The 21,285-nt window shown below is 36.6% G+C and overlaps 2 protein-coding genes across 2 annotated transcripts; one reads left to right on the forward strand and one right to left on the reverse strand.

The window, feature by feature from the left end:
* Positions 1-370: 370 nt before the first annotated feature.
* Positions 371-1,395, forward strand: LOC132172113 (transcription repressor OFP16-like). The gene has a single exon (XM_059583564.1). It carries the CDS (start codon positions 540-542, stop codon positions 1,218-1,220), a length of 681 nt encoding a protein of 226 aa, XP_059439547.1. The 5' UTR covers positions 371-539; the 3' UTR covers positions 1,221-1,395.
* A 3,893-nt stretch (positions 1,396-5,288) lies between these two features.
* LOC132172844 (uncharacterized) lies at positions 5,289-20,083 on the reverse strand. The gene is made up of 9 exons (XM_059584409.1): positions 19,965-20,083; positions 17,742-19,774; positions 17,073-17,214; positions 16,875-16,957; positions 15,264-15,502; positions 13,950-14,036; positions 10,960-11,059; positions 7,319-7,532; positions 5,289-7,229 (listed from the first exon to the last, which is right to left on the reverse strand). Exons 2-9 carry the CDS (start codon positions 19,710-19,712, stop codon positions 5,698-5,700), a joined length of 4,368 nt encoding a protein of 1,455 aa, XP_059440392.1. The 5' UTR covers positions 19,713-19,774; positions 19,965-20,083; the 3' UTR covers positions 5,289-5,697.
* Between the last annotated feature and the right edge of the window lie 1,202 nt (positions 20,084-21,285).

Here is a 21,285-nt window from a genome sequence, read left to right on the forward strand (position 1 = left end):
CATTAAAGTTTAATAACTAATAAATTTTGAAGGGCATCGGATATTGAGAATCCTGAGTCATTTTGGTTCTTCTAATCTTTCTTGAGTCCATTGCAAGTTTTGTTATACGCGTGGGATGGATATTGTTCGACGTATATATAAGTTTGATCTGAAATTCAGTCATTAATTTGATGAGTAATGTTATTTGATATATAAACTGTTATATATATAATCAAAATAATGTGTTCGGAATTTTGAATTCAGTTGAGTAAAATAGAAAAAAATCGCAAACCCAAAAAAATTAGCCATAAATTCATCGGTCCTTTACCGTTGCCAGTTGTCGCTGAACCAAAAGTGCAAGCTAGCTATAATCAACCCCAATTGACCGCCTACCTTAAGACAGATCTCTCTCTCTCTCTCTCTCTCTAGACAAGCACAATTAACACAATATAAATAAATAAGCACACATAAATAGAGCTTCGCCATGAATCTTTTTCTCCTCCCTCACTAGTACTCCCTGCCTCTTTCTCTTTCTCTTCCAGCTGTGTCTGAACTGAAGAATGCCAATAAGCACACCAGGGAGAAATCTCAAGCTCTGCTTCACAAAGATCAAATGGCCCCTAGCACCCCAATCCCCTCCCATGAGTCCCACCCTACAAAACCCTTCAGATCATGATCACACCCACATAAGAAACTTCAACTCCCTCTACGACTCCACCTCCAAATCCTTCACCCACTCCTCCTCCTCCTCCTCCCTCTCCACCACCACCTCCACCTCCTGCGAACCCGACCCCACAGCCATCCCCGCAGACTTCGCCACCGCCTTCGCCTCCCAACGCTTCTTCTTCTCCACCCCTGGCCGCTCCAACTCCATCATCGAGTCCACCGTTGAAGAATCAGCCTTAGCAGCAGTACCAATTAATGTCGCAGTACTGCCAGAACCGGAGGAGGAGAAGAAGCCTTTCAGAAACAGCGTGGCGGTCCCCACTTACTCGCCGGACCCCTACGCCGACTTCCGCCGCTCCATGCAAGAGATGGTGGAGGCGCGTGAGCCACTGGACGTGAATTCCAACTGGGATTTCTTGCATGAGCTTCTTCTATGCTATCTTGCACTCAACCCTAAGAACACCCACAAGTTCATTGTCGGAGCTTTTGCCGATCTTCTCGTCAGCCTCCTGTCACAGCCACCGGCCGAAGGTAGGCGCCGGGATCCCAAAAACTGTGAAATTTCGCAACGGTGAGATTTAGGATTGGAATCTTAATTACCACAAAAAAGAAAAAGAAAAAAAAAAAAAAAAAAGACGAATTTAAGGACAGTGCATGTACGTAGATGTAACGTGGGTGTCAGATAATGATTAACTATATAATTGTATTTGCGGGGAACCAAGTTTGGTCCATTTTTTTAATGTCGTCCATTATTTCAGTTTTGTCCTTCATGTTCATTATTCCATTTTATACTTCCTGGATATTTCGTGTTATTTTTATTTATTTTTAGTTTATCTTTAATTGGTATGGTATATATATGTCCCAAAAAACACACGTGTTTGTTAAAATTTTAAGTGAAAATTGATAATCAGCTTCAATGGACATGTGAGTCTCACATGTGAAGTAGGGACTTGTATGTGTAAAACATTGAACTCGTTTACCTAGAGAACTAAACATTTTTTAGGTGCCACAAATGACACAATTTTTTTCTTTTTTTTTTAATTAATTTGCAAGAAATTACAAATGATTGAATTGTAATATGCAAAGTTAAGTAACCAATTCAAATGTGGAATAATAGACTAACAATTGAATATTATTGATCACATATCGATCTGCTAATTATTGAGGATCCTAAAGAAGATATAGTGAAAGCAGATGATTACGTTAATTAGAAATAGGTTGGGGAATTATCATGTTAGACTAGTTGTCACTTTAGGTAGCACTTGAGAGCTAGGTATCGGTTGGTTCGGACTGGTTAATGGGTTTATCGATCGGTTAACCAATAAGCTATCTGTTAACCAAATCTTAACCGATTACCGACCGATAAGAAGTGTTAACCGAAAATTATCGGTCATATCGGTAATCGGTTAACCGGTCGGTTAAATCGGTTTGGGCTTTTGTGAGCTTTTGATTGGGCTTTTACTGGTTACTAATTGGGCCAAAAATTAATTGTTTTGGAGGCCCAAATATGTTTTGTTGGGCTAAAGCCTAAAATAGCTTATTAAAAGTTAGTTATTTTATAGTATATTTTTTGCTAAAATAGCTTATTGAAGTTTTTTTTTTTAATTTATTTAATATTGATCCACTACAATATAAAATAAAAATCAAATAAATAAACTGCCAAAGGCCTAAAAAATTAAAAATTAAAATAGCTTATAGGTCATATCGGTTTTTCGATAAAAAAATTTTAACCGACTGATTACCGACCAATAAGCTTATCAGTATAAAATTTTTAACCGATTACCGACCGATAACTATCGGTTACAGTTAATATCGGTTCGGTTAAAGTCGGTAATCGGTTAATCTGCCCACCCATAGGCACTCCCATCTTAGGCTTTGCAAGGGACACAAAAATATCAGCTGTGGAAGCCTGCAAAGTGGGAGGATGGAGGTTGTTCCACCTCCGATGCCGTCAGATATCAGTGAAGAATATAATAACGAATAATCAAGAGAATATTAGAAAAGTGCTTGCTCCAAGTCCACTCCATATCCAAAGTAAATAAATGAGAAAAGTGCAAATACTTCTTTTAAATTACCACCTCATTGTTAATGTCCCTCAACAAATTATGATTGCGTCAATATCCCTCTCAAATTGCAAAAAAACTATCAATGTCCATCCAAGACCAACAAAAATACAAAAATAAACCATGAAGTCACCCCTAATACGTGCTTGGTGGGAGAGCATATGGAAAAAATGGTGGTCAAATAAAGTAGTAACAAAGTGTGCACACATATATAAGCCTGTCACGTGATGCCAATCTGTGAGAATCATGAATGAGAGTTTGCATGGAAGAATTATCAGTACTAAGGTAATCATGTTCAACTAAGTTTATCACCAAATGTACGTTATAGTGTAATTAAGTGGGAAATGATGATATAAGGAATGATCACACCATAATAAACCTGATCATCCCCAACACCAAATCATCTCCACGGAAGTTTGGAGATTATGAAAAAGAAAAACAAAGCTTGGTGAATTTGGCAAGAATGTTTTTTTTTTTTTTTTTCAGTCAAATCCTTCCATCTCTTATGCATTATTCATTCTCTTTCTAAATTTCAAGCAATTATGTTGTTTTTATTTCCACTACCATACATAATGTCAAACTATTCCTTCTTATTTTGGCTGAGAAATATTAAGATTTTCTGCATGCCCAGTCTGTGAGAAGCTAGATAAGATTATTGAACTCCTACATGATCCTGAAACTACTGAAATTTGTGTAGTGGGCAGACAACATATGGATGGAGACTTTTATATTGTCTGGTCAGGTCACACAAGGTGGAACCGAAGTGTACTTTACCGGGCCTCTTCCTAAATCCCAAAAAAATAATACTTTCACTTCAAAATTAATCCCAACATTCATACTTGTTATACCACATAAATTATTTTTTTTTTTATTATTTAAATAAAAAAATCACTAGAAAACAATTTTTTTATATTTTTTCATATAAAATATATTTTTTTTCACTTTTTTCCGCAAAATATTTTCAGTAAAACCAATTAAATATATATTCCTAAAAAAGCACTACAATGCCAACCCTTAGCTCCGCCTCTTGGCAAACACTACCACTGATGATGGTGTACAAAGTATTCAAATTTGGCAAATAAATATCAATCAAAAAGTAGGGGAATCACTGTTTCATCTGTTTCGACAGAGTCAAGAGTCAAGACAATTTTTGGATTAAGATGGAGACAAATTTGAACCAAATAACTAAGCACTGTCAAACACAGACAAGACCATGGAATCTTTGATTTTGTCCCTTTTTTTTTATTTATTTATTATTATTATTATAAAAAGGAGTTGAGGATAAGTTACACAAAAGATTCAGTGAAAATGTCTATATATATGCCGATAATAATATGATTATTATTTTTGGGTTTAACTTAATACCAAGGGCTTGTCCAGTTAAAGGAAAAATAATAATAATAAAATTTAAATATGAAAGAACCCAGTTGTGTACATTTTATTATAGTTGCACATCACACGTGTTATAGTTTACCAAACATATAATATATACTATTTACACTTGTCGTATGTGCTGCTTTTTGTATAGATCTAGAATATTATAAATGGGGCTCAACAACACTCTATCGTGTGACTGTTGGTTTTTCTTTCTTTCTTTCTTTTCTGTTTTTTTTTTTTTTTCACTTACGACTGTTGTTTATGACGTAAATAAAGCTAAAGCATATTGTACGACAAACTATCACGCGCAACGCTGTTCACATGTACTAGTTTTTTGTGCAGTACGACTATCGTTTTTTTACTTTTTTTCCTTTTTTCGAAGCAAATAGGAGAAAGTAGGAAAAATACATCAAATGAAAAATAGAGAAAATGGGTGAAGAGTGGAAGTTGTGGAACAAAGACCCCAATACAATCAGTGTAAAAAGCACCTAAAATTAATAGAGAATAGGCAAATAATAATAATAATAATTTGAAGGAATAGCTTAAAGGTGAATCTAACCTACTAAATAACAAAGTTTTCTTTTAAACTGGGTTAGAAAAATTTTCTTCAACCTAATCTATAAAAATGACATGTCTTTTTTTTTTTTTTTTTTTTTTTGACATGTCCACACAAAGGAAGAAAAAATAGAGATTCGAACTAATGACCTCTACTTCATGAAGCGTGGTTCACAGCCAATTCAGCTTCATGTGTCTATAAAATATATTTCAACTTTGTATTTGCTATTAAAAAAACATGTTCATCTCATATGTTCAAGAAACATGTCACTTTTATATACTTGGTTGAAGGAAACTCTTCCAACCCAATTTGGAAGAAAACCTTGTCTCCTACTAAATAGTAAGAGAAAAGAGATGCAAGAGCTCCCTTAAATCAAAATAATAATATTAGGAAAAAAAAAAAACGTGACTTAATACAACTATGGTTTATCACCTAAGACAGCAGCATGTGTAGGATGCAAAACAAGTAATATATTAAGATGAAACAGGGCCCATGACGAGTCAGATTTGGACCATTTGGTTCAAAATAATATTGTAAAATTGGTTGGATGATGTTCCCAAATATATGTAAAGGCATCCATCCTATGTAGATCTCTTAAGAGTAATTAAGAATGTAATGAAAGGATTGTTACGGGTGGGGCAAATGTGGGCAAAAAGAAAGGCCAATATTAATGATTAACCAAGTAACACTTTCATTTACAATGAGGATGGGGGATGGGGGATGGGGAAGACACAAAATACACAACCTTCAAAAGGCATCTAATTGACATTTTGGCAACCCTACATGAGACTACTATCTTACATTGCTATTAACAACTCTACTTGTGACAAAAAAAAAAAAAAAAAAATGCTCCCCCAGCTTTGGAACATCCCCACAATCCCCCTAGGGTTTTATACATTCAAAAAATTGGCAGGCTCCGCCACTGCGATTAAGTGTCAAAAAAACTCCGACCACATCCTAGTCATGTACAAAATTGGCTAACCAAGGCATTCCGGCAACTCTGCTAATGCCTGCCATCAAAAGCCTGCTTTCTACTGAAAATGAACCAAAAGGCAATCAACTAGCCTGGTTTGAAAGAGCTATTACCTCAGGGGTGCCGCATGAATTACCCCCATTAGTGGCACAGTGAAGAGCCACATCAGAGGCAGAGCTTAAGTTGCACATAGACTCAGAATTGCACAGTGTGATACTTGCATGATCAATCTGGTGATCAGACTCGCACTGCTCTGAAGATTTAGAATTGCACTGTGTTGAACTAATGGGTTCAACCTGTGAACCAGATTCAAATTGCTTTGAAGATTTGCTCTTCACCTGAGGCCTCTCAAGAACTAAATCCTGACCAGTAGAATTGAAAATAGTCTGAGCCGCTTCTTTCTCTTCATAGACACCATCCACCACAACCTCGTGAGAATCAAATGCAATCTCCGTGATCATGCAAGCTCCATTACTCATGCAAGTCTGCAAATTAGGTTTCGTGATGGGATTTAAAGAAACTTCACAAGAAAAATGATGTCTTCCCTCAACTGCAGCAGAGACATCTGATTCATGAGTATCCAGCCCATTACCCTGGCATGAAGCAATAATGTTGGAGTCAACAGGAAAACCATTCATAACGGTTTGTCCCCTTTGGCAAACTGAGGAAATTGGGTGAACCATGCAAGCTGATGCTAAAGTTGGGAGGGCTTCATCACACGAAATATTGCTAGTCTTGGGCAGAATCTGGGAACCAGAACAACCAGTAGATGATGGATCCACCTCATCCAGTGCTATAGACATATGCTGAACAGCAGCATGGCTAATTTTCCCTTCTCGAGTATCAAGCATCCGTCCATCTGACTCAATAACAGATCCCACTTCCTGCAACTGTTGAGAACCGGAATGCTTAATGTCCTTTGCATCAAGAGACATCTGACTTGCAGCCTCTAGATTATGAAGGACAATATTCTCACCAGAAACTTCTGATCCATCTACACAAGCCACATCTCTGGGCTGAGTCATAATAGTTTCAGCAGAGTGGCATATAGAAGCCTCATCACAAGAATTAGGGTTATGTTCAACAATGCCATCTTCTATTTTCATCTCACAATCAACATTGTCAGTATCCTCCCCAAAAGAAATAACAAATGGTTTTACACAATCAGAAGCTTCAGACCCAATATGAGATACCCTTAATAATTTGCTTTCATGGTCCGATTGGGAGTCCAATTCCATTGTTTTCTCATCAGGGGCTCGAATGACAGAAGCAATCTGATATTCCCTAATCTCTTCAGTTGGTCCATTAGCATCATAAACTGAATCCAACGGTTTCACAACAGTTTCACTCTCCTCCAGATTATTGTGAGTCACATGGATTTGAATTTGACATTTCATATCTGTAACACATTTGGGTAAATCAACAGTCTCACCTGGTTTATCAGATGTATCATTCAAGGAGCCATCAAGAAGCTGTGAACAGGATTCAAGGGCAGTAGGTTCGTTTCTATCATGTGCATGAGCTGCTGGAGCCCTAATAGAAACATTCAAATCCAACCCAGTTGAATATCTCGCATCAGTATTATGTGCCGCCATAAATTCAGTGGACATCATACCTATAAGAAAAGACACAGCTAATAACATATATCAACATAAAGGATGTGAATTTCTGTGTGGGCACGTGAGCATCCAGTAATTACATTACCTTGTGTAGGAATCATACTATCTTCAGCAAATTGGTGCTTCAATAATGGTTTCTGCAACATATCTATGCCGGGAAACACCAACATATTCATGTTCCTCATTTTCTGCTTGGCTGATACTCCAAGGGCCTTGAAACCAAAAACTGAAGTCCACGTTTCTCTAAGTTCGGAGATTGCAGGTATGACCAGTTTCTCAACATTTAGAGAGTAGAGAACCTAACAATAGGATCACAGAAAGTAATACCAAAAGATAGCAAGTTTGAATCAGCAAACTGAAAGGGCACAATGAGCTTTCTAATGAAATGAATGAGAACTCAGAAACAGTCATAAACACCAATAAGACATCACTCCACACAGACACTTTTAAATAGACTAGTAATATATGTTTAATGCAAGTGCACAAAAATGAGTCCTCTTAAAAGTACCACACAACTAGGAGATAGCCAAAAGCCCACTGATTATTAGAAACCAATCTGATTAAAGAGTCAGAACCCGATTTGACCAAAATGATGATAACAACAATGATCATAGACATAAATAATTTTTCAAAGGGTCTTCAAACGATTTTCTTCATCTGCCCCCCTCAAGACGTTAATTTCAGTCTTGATATATGTTTGGTGAAACTTATTATTGAAAACTTGACATCATAATGGTGGCTAGCATCTGAATTTGGTGTTGTAACATTTAGGTTAACATATAAATTTCCAGCTATTGGATCAAGTTTAGAATGGTCTTAAACCATTTTATCCAGATGTCTCACAAGTTCCAACCACATTTTCATGCATGTGCATGAGATTGAAAACATAATTTGATCAAGGATTCTTCATGTAAGCCGAGGTCTGGAATAAAAGTATACAATTCCATTCTAATCCAGGTTGTTATCAGTTCAGGAAGCTTTTACACATTTCCAATGAAGACCATTTAGGGCTTTTGCATGTGTTTGACAAGATATTTTATTTCTTTAAGCATTTACTTATGCTTTCAATGCATATTATTATATCATGGAAAGTCAGAAGCATCAGGACCACTTAAAGCTCATAATGTACAATGAAAAACAAATATGAACAGAGATATGATAGTCATGGTCAATAGTGAAAATGATTAAAGGCATTATGAGAATAACAGAAAAATAATCAAAACTACTGTATAATGCCTCAATGCACCATGTTAATTATGCCTGAAAAAATGGAGAAGCAAAAAGAGCAATAAAACTAAAACATAACATCAAGGCATCTAAGACTACTCAAGTGACTTCACCTTGTTTGTTATATGTGTATCATCATAACCTGACATGGCGAAAGCATAGTAATTGCGAAATGTTTATAACTTGAGCATTGAAAACAAACTACAAGGTGTGAGATCTGACAATCCTGGTGATTAATATGACCAACTGATTATTCACACAGCCAAATCTTGGTAAAGTTGCATAATGTTTCACGTAATTGCTCAACTCTCTCCCCTCTCGTCGACCTGAGCCAACGTCTTCCTTCTTCTATGCTTATTCTTGGGTGCTGGTGTGGTTGTAGTCCACGGTTTTTGGTCGTCTGTGATTGATTTCTTGAGTTGGTTTTATGTAGAGGCCAAAGCCTTTGAACTTTCAGTACCAAATGGGGGACAGGTTTTTTATGGGTGATGGCTCTAAGATTAGATTCTAGCATGGACATGTGGTGTGGGGATCAATCCCTTAAGGAAGCTTTCCCAGATTTGTTCTATATTGCTGGCACTAATGATTTTTTGTGGCAGATCATTTGGAGTAATCTAGTAACTCTCATCAATGGAATATAAACTTTATCAGAGCAGTACATGATTGGGAGGTGGTTGTCTTTGCTTCGTTTTTCGATTTGTTGTATTCATCAGATTGAGACAGGGAGGTAAAGAAAAGCTTTGTTAGGCCCCTTCCAAGAGAGAGTTGTCTGACATTAGATCTTTCTATAATGTCATTGATCCCCTTGATAGTACTCCCTTGGAAGAATATTTGACAAAATAAAATCCCCATGAGACTGTCGTTTTTGCTTGGTAAGCCACCCTAGGGAAGGTCCTAACCATGAATTACCTAAGGAAACTAACATGTTTTAGTTGTTGATTGGTGCTATATGTGTATGAAGAATGGGGAGTCTATAAATCATCTTCTTTTTTTTTTGATAAATCATCTTCTACTCACTCCATTGTGAGATTGCTAGCTATGGAATGCTATTTTCAGTCGTGTTGGGTTAGCTTAATTATGCCTAGACAAGTGGTAGACCATTTCACTTGTTGAGGAAGGCTCTGTGTCAGTCTTCAAAGTGCAGTAATGTGAAAGATGATTCCATTCTGCCTACTGTGTCGTCTTTGGAGGGAAAGAAATGACAGAAGTTTAAAGACCATAAGAGGATGGTAGTAGAGCTAAAGCCTTTCCTCTTTACCACGGGAAAACCGCTTTCAACTTTCTTAATTTGCTTATTTTTCATGATTTTCTTGATCTTCTTTCTCTTTCTGACTAAGTGTATCTTTTGTATACTTCATGTGTACTTGAGTTACGCCTTTGCACTTTTTAAATGATATTTCAATTACTTATAAAAAATAAAAACAAAAATAAAAACAATTGTAGAATCAAAACATTTCGAACTTGGAAAAGTTAATTCAACACATTTTCCATTGTTTAAATAGTTTTAACCAGTGGGATGGAAGCCGCTGGCCTTTGGACTAAAAGGCAATTCCTTCCCCAATGAATAAGGGGGAGCGACTGAAGTCATAAGTTTGATCCCACATGGGTGCATGAATTGCATTTACCTATTAAATAAGAATACTAGTGACATGACAGAAACTTCAAAATAGTAAACAAAGGATACAAATTTATCTTTCAGTTCCTCAACAGAAAGATCTTTGTAAGAAAATCATTTGATGCCCATTAACATTTAGGGAAACTAAAAGCAGCATGTAGCTAATTACACAACTAAAGCTCACAGTCTACAACACCTGCAGCCAATTCTTTTATAGAACATTCTACATAACGAGACGATTCAAGATTTAAGTAAACTTACATCCCAAAAATGAGGTGACGAATTGTCAGATCCTACATGGAGATAGCAGAAAAGCTTCTGAACTCCCTTTTAAGGAATTGGAAGAGGGAAAACTGGGGATATATAATGTTTCTGCTTCAGATGAGGAATTCAGGGTTGTAAATGACTTCACAGAATACCATAAAGCATTTTGTTTATTATTCCAAAACTAAACTGAAATATCAAAAAACAACAGCTTTTAGACGCTCTTTTTCCTCATTTCTTGACACTTAACACTGAGATTACTAATTAAGTTCCTGTAAACTTAAAACCTAACTCTATACCATGTACGCAGCACCAACACTCAGGCAGCTCACTCTTGAATAAATCAAGAAGAAAATGTTTCCTGGAGCAATGTAAACTATTTAGATAGCCGCCACAAATTAAAGAAGACTAAGAATGAAAAAATATTGACATCCATAACGAATTTCTGAGAAGCAGTAAGCACCAATCCAAAAATAGATTTCTATTACCTCCAAAATAATGAACAAAAAGTAAATTAAACTGAGTTTAAAATTAACCAGCATTTTAAAGAACTTGTTCATGCAGGCAAGAACCTACAGACACACAAACACACACACAAAGGCATTAGATTCTGAACATACAGATTCGACAGCAGTTAGAAGCCGACGGCACATCCCTTGACGCCTATACATATGGCGGGTCCCAATGAATGGCATCTCTGCTAACTGGTTTCCATGAATCCTATTCAACAAAGCAGATGATAATAATTATTAATATCTGAATCTTACACACAAACCCATGTGCACACCAAATTGTCATCCTACTCCTGGCTAGGGATCACCACCAGTAAACAACTTCACTCAATAAGGCAATTCATGGATGAATAGTAATGCATTAGCTAAGAAGGGGGAGACAGAAAGGCATCAAGTAGAGGTCTAGCAGTCCTGAGGGAAAGAGGAGAGCAGCAAAAATGTTACTTGCATATTCATAACAAAAACTAAAATCAACGTATCCCTGATTAATAGTGGTACACATAAACAAACATAAAAGGATGGAGTGGGGAGCTTTTTCGAGTTTTGTGGAGATTGGAGGTGGAAACCAAATATGATAGCATGAGGGGAGGTTGGTGTTCCAAGGAGGTAATGAGACCTTTCGAATTGGGAGTGTGGAAATATATGAGGAGGCGGGGAGTTTTTCAAGTTTTGTTACATATGAAGTGGGAGATGGGTCCAAAATCAAGCTTTGGCATGATTTGTGGTGTAGGGACCAGTCCTTGAAGGCACCTTTTTCGGACTTATTTAATATTGCATGATGTGAGGAGGCGTGGGTGGCGGATTATAAGCAGTTCTTTAATGAAAATTTTCAGTGGGATATATCTTTTGCCAAATCAGTGCACGATTGGGAGGTGGACTTTGTCACTTCTTCCTTCGATCTTCTGTATTCTATCAGATTGAGAGAAGGTAGTGAGGATAAAATATGTTGAATCCCCTCTAAAAAGCAAAAGTTTGAAGTAAGGTCTTTTTATCATGTGTTGTACATTCCTACTGGTTCCCTATTTCATTAAAAAGGGTATTTAGAGAGTTAAGGTCCCTTTGAGATTGGCGTTCTTCAGGTAGACAACGACAATAGGAAAGATCTTGACTTTGGATAATTTGAGAAAGAGAAACGTCATAATAATGGATTGGTGTTGTATGTGCAAGAGGAGTTGGGAGTCTATAGACCATCTTCTTCTTCATTGTAAGGTGAAAGGAGAATTATACGTTTCAATTTACCGTCTTTTTGGTGTAGAATGGGTCATGACTAGAACGGTAATAGATTTGTCGGCAAATTGAAAAGGTTAGATAGGAGGCAATAACATCTTATAAGTTTGGAAGATGGCACACTTGTGCTTAATGTAATGCATTTGGGAAGAGTGAAATGCAAGGAGCTTTAAAGATTGAGAGATTTCGGTGGTTGAGCTCAAGAATGTTATCTTCAAATCCCTTTATACCTGAAGAGCGGCGTACAATAGCCTGCATTTTTTCTAGTTTTTCTGAATTTTTGGACTTTTGTTCTTCTTGTTCTCCTTATTAGGGGTCTCTCTTGTATACTTCCTTTTATTAGAGCTGCACCATTCTGCGCTTTCTAATGAGATTGAATTACTTATCAAAAATATATATCAGATGTAGATCTTTGAGATGTAATGTGTTTGCTTAAGAAGGATTGGATGAAGAGATTTACTGCAATTTGGGCATTATGCTTCCTTTGGATGCTGTTTTATTTTGGTTATCTTTCTTCAAGAGCCAAAGAGTGGGAGATGTTCCTCGAGTTCTGTTGGAAGTTGGTATTGGTGCTTCTCCAGGCTTTGATTGTTTAGGTGGATCCGTTGTGTGCTGAACTTCTCTTATATCTTTCCCTTTTTGAATAAAATAATTGCATTCATAAAAAAATAAAATAAAATAAATAAATAAATAAATCAGATATTTTTTAGTGTTATTTTTTTCATTCATTATGAAAGTAATCAATTTCTTTAAACTGTTTCAATACATGGACGTATGCTAAGTTCGGTTCTAGTCATTAGGATTTCCAGTATTCTGAGGATTTTAAGTAATTACCGTTTTATTACGGTAGCCAATTATTTCAACAGTTTTTAGTATTTGGTCATCGGAGCATGGTCTGCGATAGATGTTTAACAAAATGTGTAATAGAACGGATAAAGAAAAGTTCTGATAGGGGACTGTGATTAATATATAACTGGTTCGATTCAGGTACAAAATGAACCATTCAGTTGAATATTGAATCCAGTTATATTTATGATATAATTTTCAAACACAACTTGTGTATATGTACCCCTTTAATCAGCTTTTACCGCTTTATATTCCAAAATTAGATACCAAAATTAATAAATTCATAATTCAAATTCATCATTAAAGATTACTAATTATCAAACCAGATCAAGTTTGAATAAAAACCTCAGATTATAACAGGATCTGCTTGAGCAAATGGTAATGTTTTTTACGGTGGAACTTAACAAAGAAACCTAAATGTTCTAATAGAAATAACAGGTACAAGAGCAAGAGCAGAATCGTGTGAAAGCCTAACATTCCACTGCACCACAATTTTCCCAGATTCCACATAGAAGGCCTATCAGTATTGAACCATAGAATTTCAAACCAGGCCTTATCATTCAAGCCATGGTTCACTAAAAGGAAACAGAGGAATATCCCATATTCTTGGTGTTAATTCCAAGAAAGAAAATGTAGTCAGAAGTGAGAAAAAAACAGATTGCATCGACTTGTTCCTTTACTTTTTACATTCTTTAATTTTGATAAGTAACAAAATATATCGAAGTATGTCACAAGAATGAAGAGACTTCTTTTTTTCAATAGGTAATTGAGATATCATTAAAACAAGAATGAAGAGATATAAACATATAATCAGAGATAAAATCTAAACATCTAAGATCAAAGCCACATGCCATTATATAGTCATTATTTTGTATTCTGAGCTAAAATCCACAATCAGTTCCACTCTATTCAAAATATGCTGTCTTCAATAATTTCTGTCTAGGAAGTAACACAAGAATTAACATTCATAACCGGCGACAAAGAAAGACATGGAAGACTCGGAGTCAATTTAGACAAACTTATACCTGATGGAAGCTGCAGAGATGATTTCGTCACCCCTCTCAAGTATTACAGTGAAAAAACCACTATAATTTAGACGAGTAAAATTTGATCTGAAAAAGGAAATGTTAAAATTTAATAAAAGACAAACAGGGCATAAATTATTGAATTCCAATTATCAGTTACAACACAAGCAAAACAAGGATACAAGTTGCCATGGCACATGTCACAATTAGTTTTAATCAAAACAAGGCACAAGGATGTGAAAGCTAACATCCTTAAAGAAACTGCCAACAGGGAAAAAAAAATAAAAACAAAATTATAAGGATGTGACAGCTACCACATCATCAAAAGAAACAAATCCATTCATCTTTCACCCAATAAACTGTCAATACTGCAATTGCATGATTGTTACGTTAAAATTTAATTACAGCAGCAATAGCTTTATTATGAGGTTTACTTTATCATTTAATTAAAAGAAACTTTTCTGTCATACAAACAAAAGCAAGAAAAACGAAAATATAAACACAAAAGAATTCACGCATTCAACAAAAACCTAACCAAATTTGATCGAAGGAGTAAAAGAAATGGAAAATTACTAATAATGTCTGATTAAGCTTTTCACATGATAAAACATAATTAAGTAGTTTATGAAATTGTTTGACCCATGTCAACAAAAAAAAAAAATGCACACACCCAACAAGTCACTCACAGAAATATAGCATATAGTCAAAAAGACAACCTGGACTTCTTAAAAACATAACTCTAAAAAGAGATCTCAGAACAACAAACCCACCTTCCAAAACAAAAAAAAAATTATGGGCAGTCTGTCTCTACAATCAATCAACTCCCAACTTATATGTCATTTTTTGAAGGTATCAATTCTGAATTCCTGTTAAATTATGACTTTCCAGGATCAGAATGCATGAGAACAACAGGCTTCTTGGCCTACAGCCTCATGCTAAGTTACAGTAGCGGTGAATTACAACCCAAGTGGAGCAAACATGGGTTCAAATCTTAGTGCTCTAGAAAAATGCTTATCAAGAAGTATGGATGAGAGAGGTTTGCGATTCCTAACTTCCTAACACTACAGGTGCTGCTCAGAAATGTGAGATCTTACTCTTGATTTATTTGTCCAGAATTGCTTCTCTCCAATGGTCGCAAAGTGGCAAACATCAAAATCTTGAAGTCATATTTATTTCAAAAACAAGGAGTTTAAGTGTCTTAATTGACATAAAGAACCCCACAAACAAACAAAAATCACAATAAAATAAAAACTGAAGCCTGTCATTGATGTAAAAAGTGGCTTAGAAACACAATATACGCACAAGTGTACTCACCCACAATTATAGAGAATATTATGGATCAGATTGACTCCACTTCTGTGGTCAACAACAGGCAAAAAGCACTCATCCATTATGAAAAATGCCACAGCTAGCTTAGAATTCCATTCAACCTCTGGAGGAATTTCATTAGGATAAATATCTGATCCAACATCTGACCGGTGGATAAGAGTCCACGAAAATCCTCCTTCCAATTCATGTTTAACCCCAAGAAGCATCCGTAGTCTCTCAAATAACTGGCAGAACAAAAACATTTAGATTAATTTTGGTACAGATAAAACTTGAATTAGATTGAGCAACCTTCTCAAAAGGAAAGAATGTTTATCAGAAAAATTAAAAAATTAAAAAAAAAAAAATTAAAAAAAAATTGAAACGTATATATATATGTGCGTGTATGTGTGTGTGTGTGTGTGACTTGGGGAAAAAGAAAAATTAATGCAGCCACTGCTGCAAATATCTGAAACTTTCTCTAATCAAACTGGTACACATGCACATCCAGAGTCAAAACTGGCAGATATCACCTAAACACCAACCCTTGAATTTGGAAGGGGCTAACAATTTTATTTTATAAGTAATCAAGATATGATAAAATCTGTAGGGCGCTCTCATGTACACAAGTATGTAAGAGAAGCCACCTAGATAACTAATCACCAAAGGACAAACATATGCAGATGTCCAAAGATACTAAGTGTTGAAAAATAAATATTTAACTCCTCCAAAGTCCTCTTGTGATCCTCAAAACACCTATCATTCATTTCCCTCCATAGACACCACAAAAGGCAAGAAGGCACCATCTGCCAAAATATTCCTTCAAGGCATGAAATCTTTTATAAAAAGTGTTGTGTCTTGAAGAGTATTTTGTATTTTGAGTTGTTTGCCAAAGATTGGGAAATTGAAACTGAAAACATAAAACAATAAGAGAGTAGATTAGCAAACATAGCTGTTATTTCACAAGAGCTTTCTAGTAAACTAACATCATGCAAACTAAATTAAGATACACCTAAGTTCCCGGCTTTGGTTGATTGGCCAGGATAGAACCAGCACTTAGTAAGCAGCTGCAACAGCCTCCCCCTCTCTCTAAATAAAAATAAAAAATGCAAACAATTTCAAAATTACACCAAGACAGTGATCTCATAAAGACAAACACTCACTTCTAAGTCAATTAAAAACCTAGAAATTTGCCACTGAAGTGGTAATTGTGAATCTTGCTTCTTGTCATGACTTTATTGTAAACCACATTTTCTAGAATTAATTAATCAGATCTGAGATGTGAGAAGTCTTCAAAAGTACATATCTTTTTACTTTTTTTATTGTGTAATATGAAAATTATATGACACCATTCCATTAGTTCAGTACCCTGAAAAAGGCAAGATCTTCAAGACAGTACTATTTGCACAGTAATAAACTATTGTGCCATAACATGCAATACGGTCAAGCAGTAAGAAACAAGCTGTTAAAATTCTTAGCACTGTTGCAGATAGGCAAAACAGAAAGCTCAACTAAACTGCAGGGCAAACCCGACAGAATAGTGCAATCTCCAATGAATAACATGAGAGTAATAACTTACTGAAGTGATAAATCTAGACATTTCTTACAAAGAGAAATTACCTCTTGACATTTCTTCCCACAAAAGGATGGACAACTGGAATCAACACTTGTAGCGTCCCCCGCTCGAATGCAGGATTGGTGGACTACAACAGACAAAAGTTGTTAATGTTTTCAACAAAGGTACTAATTATAGGTATGAACATCTGATAAGCATAAGAATCTGCACATGATAAAAATAGATGAAGATAGAGCCAATACATTTTTCCTCACACAAACAGCACTTAAGTAATGCAGATGAGGAGATGTCATCATTATCATGCCTTTCATACGTATTCTCACCACCCATACCACAAAATTTGCATGAACAATATACACAGTGCCAGTCACCTGAAGGAAAATTCTGCAAGAAGAAGAAAAGGATTGGTGCACTGTCAGCTAGCATAAACATAACGTAGACATATTTCTAAATGTAAAAGCACCCAATAATATTCAAATTGATAGACACAATACACTGTTACAATTCTGCCTACTTTTCATGAATAACACATTATGGTGAATTAACTTTAAGGGAGCACTTCCATCATAAGCTTCAGCCAATATTTAGATCTTTGTTATATATGTAATTGGCCTAAGGGGAGGGAGAATGGAATATCCGAACTAGTGAGCTCCGCTTCATAATGCGTAATCCATGTATGATAACAATAAAATAAGACAACAGAACCAGCATACCAGCTTCAATTTGTATAAACTAAAACATAAATCCAATTTCGCAAGAATTTCTTTTTTTCTGGGTTACAGAAGTATGCCCCCACACAGCTTTCAGGGCCAAAAAAAAATCAAAAGGAAAAAGATCAATGCAACAACAGCTTGATTATGTATGCATGTCTTTAGAATAAACCATATAATCATGTGGCAATGTATACATACTTCAATATCTAAGCAGCTTTGATGGAATGTCGATGGGCAACCATCACAACAGATCAAGTCCCCACCATCTCCACAGATACCACATGTATCATCATTTGGGTCTTCACCATCAACATCTATGAAATGGAACCCTTTACATTGGGATTCCTCTTGTTTATTCCATGAGTCTAGCAGGCACTGCAAGAGGGAAGTTCCAGTCTCAAGAAATATATTTTGATATGGCCGAGAAGGATTGCTTCCTGCATGAGCTTCAAATTTTGAGATTGGGATGATTTCACTACAACAGTCACAATGAATGCCATCTCTGGTAATTCTACCCTCAAGCCTTACACGTGTCCTTCTCTGATTCATGAACTGCACCTTCCCATTAAGTGATACCATTCCCAAATCAATCATCCAGGCTAACACAGTACGTTTCCCATTATATAGAATATAGCCATCAACATCTGAATCCACCCCCTCCTTAGTGTTGCGAACCAACAAAGCACATCGCTTTTTATTTTGTGTTTGTCGTCGTTTATGACCCCTGACTGAAATTGGCAATACTTCTTGTGATGTACCAGCTGAACTATCCTGCTCATGAAGCAAAGATTTCCGTTTCATTCTCCCCTTAATTGACTTACTCCCGGGACTCATGATAGAACTTGGTTTTTCCTTGTGCCTTCTCTTTTCCATAACTCCAGTCTTATCACCATCCTTGCGCTTTTTGTTTTTGTCCGCCCTTGTTTTAGAGACTACCCTTTTTAGTATGCCGAATTCCTCCTCTGGTATTGGAGTAAATACAAAACCAGCCTTATAAATCTTAGATTCACCATTACCAGCTTCATAATGCTTTTTAAGCACTCTGTAAGCCAATGTGACCGACCAGTGAGTCTTTCCATCTGGACTAACATAAACCGCATCATTGTAAGCTCTTTCAAATCTAGGCCTATACTCAACCGTCCAGCCTGCACTAAAAAGAAGATCTGTTATTTTGTCCCTTACTAAATTTTTTGTCGCAAGTCTACTAGGCTCCATGACTTCATCCTCCTGATTAGCTTTCCCTCCTTCGCTTTTCTGTTTCTTGACACTAGATGCATTTGTCATCCTTGGTGACAGCCGTAATGAAGCCTTGTTGTCCTCAGTTTCCAAATCTTTCCCGGATTTATTCTTCTTTGCTGGTGAAAACCTCTTCACATTCAATTCTTTCCCAATATATCTCTTTTCCGAGTATGAACTAGTACTTGGCGCATTCCTCTTCACACTATCTCTCAGCTTTAAATCCTTCCCACCTTTCCTCAACCCAACCACTTTTCCTCTCTTATCAAGCTCAGCCTTCAAAACCTTATTACTTTCCTTCAACTTTGGGGGTCTCCCACGCCCACGTTTCGACTTTTTCTTCAACCTACCAACCGATTGATCACGGTTCTTTTCTGTCTTTGGGGGTCTCCCGCGCTTTCGTTTCAAATTCATCTTTAGATTACCAACCCCTAAATCAATTTCTTCTATTTCCACCTTAACCTTATTCATCTCACGCCCATCACTCCCAGTACCTTTCCCACTAAAACCACGTTCACACACCCCCTTATCACTTTCCTCATTACCCCCACTTTTCACCACAAACCCCGACCTTAAAATCCGACCACCAATGTGCAGTTTACAATCCAAACCCTCTTCTTCCTTCACCTTCTTCTTCACAACACCGCCATGTTCACTCTCTTCACCACCACCAACCCTCCTTTTCCTCTCATTCTCTTCCCCATCTTCTATACACTCCTTGACCAACGCACCTCTCTTTTTCTCAATTCCCACTACCAATGACTCTCTCTCATTCTCCACATTGCTCAAAATCAAATGGGGGTTTTCCTTGCCGTCTGAATCAGAAACTGTCTCCTTCATTTCATTTTGAACATTTTTGTTTGCAGAAACCTTATACTTCCTATCTTTCTCCGGAATCAGCAATACCTTCCCAGATCTCAAACCCTCCCTCATCTCTCACAAAATCCACAAAACCCAAATTTCAAACAAGTCGTTTCCGCTTCAAACAGTTTCACCTGTTTCCATTTTAACCCAAACACACGTAAACAAAAACCTCCACTGATTTACTTAAGAAGTAAACCTAAACACACCCAAAAGCTAGATTTGAAGCGCTAATCAGACCCCGAAACCAAAAAAAAAAGAAAAAAAAAAGAAGATTGTACGGAACGAACAAGATCAAAACCGGACAAAAGCGACCGAGCTTACCAATGTAGAAGAGACTGCGAAATTCTACGGCACAATAAAGTCGTACGAGACATGTGTAACCAAAGAAACCGCGCATTGGGGCATGGCGTCTGAGATTTTTGGGGGTTTTAGAGAGAGAGAGAGGGGGGGCGTTTAGAGAGAGAGAGAGGGGGGGTTTGGGGATTTATAAGGTTTTACTTTGTTTACGTTTTAGTATTTTAGTTGTACTATTATGCTATTTGTGGAGAGAAGGAAGGGCGGGATCGTCAATTCAGTCAATTCCGTAATCACTATAAATTTATCATTTCCCTCCATAAAGTTTTATCCAAAATTGGAGCATAAAAAAAATCATACTTTAGGAAGTGTACGCCTCTTTGGCTGTCGTGAAGACACAGGGAGGAGACAGTTCTTCTGAGCAACTAGCCAACTACGGCGGGTATAGACTTGTAATAAATATATGCTCAAAAAATATATATATATATATATATATAGAATACACGCGGCAAATCGCACGTGATAGATTACTGTTATACATCCCTCCAAAAAAAAATGTTATATATTATCTTCTACTAGAGAACTCCTATGAGTATAGTACTAAGTCCTATCTAACAAAAGGGGTTGCTGAACCCTAATATAGCATATTTGGAGCCAAGGGCGAACACCTTGCTTCTTGGTCGAAAGCTCGGGCTCGAGAGCGAACATTCGACCAATGAGTTAGGTGTCTGAGAGGCTGGGCTAAAAGTTTCAAACTGTGTTTTGAGGCTTCTATCAAATCTAATGGTTGATATATCTCATCCTAGGCTACTAAGCAGGCATAACTTTTATAGGAGTTTGGGGCATGCCTTTCTCTGAAAAAAGTAGAGAACGGGTTAAAAACTGTTTTTCAGAGTGCCAGCGAACATTCGGGTACTATTACATGATAGATAAAAGGGTTTAGGCGTACATTATGGGGTATTGCCCACTGGATAAAAAGACTCGTCAACGAACATACGTATGGTCCCTAGCAAACGCTCATACTTAAATTAAGGACGAACGTTCGTGTGGTCCCTAGCGAACGTTCAGTCAAAGAATCGAGTTTTCTAGATTTAGCTTGGAAACTTCTAGAAGATGGGCTACTCACTAGAGTTTTAGGTATTTTTGTTTTAAACTATTAGTAACTCTTTTTGTAGCAAGTCATTAATATTTTAACACATGTATTTTTATCAGGGTATTACAAGTCACCCATACCCGGACATCCTGCCCATTTCCAATTCTCCACATGAGCCCATGAGTGATGACAGACTTGGCTGAGAGTCTACTCCTTCATGCAAATGAAGGACGTTTCCCTATATTTGCCTCCATA

This window comes from Corylus avellana, chromosome ca2 (assembly GCF_901000735.1).
Source record: "Corylus avellana chromosome ca2, CavTom2PMs-1.0".
In the NCBI taxonomy this organism is placed as follows: domain Eukaryota; kingdom Viridiplantae; phylum Streptophyta; class Magnoliopsida; order Fagales; family Betulaceae; genus Corylus; species Corylus avellana.

Coding starts and splice junctions, on each gene's coding strand:
- LOC132172113 (XM_059583564.1), top strand. CDS start 540: ATGCCAATAAGCACACCAGGGAGAAATCTCAAGCTCTGCTTCACAAAG.
- LOC132172844 (XM_059584409.1), bottom strand. CDS start 19,712: ATGAGGGAGGGTTTGAGATCTGGGAAGGTATTGCTGATTCCGGAGAAA. Junction 14,037..15,263: donor AATATTCTCTATAATTGTGG/GTGAGTACACTT, acceptor TTCCTTTTTCAG/ATCAAATTTTACTCGTCTAA. Junction 7,533..10,959: donor TTCTAACTGCTGTCGAATCT/GTATGTTCAGAA, acceptor TCCTATTGTTAG/GTTCTCTACTCTCTAAATGT.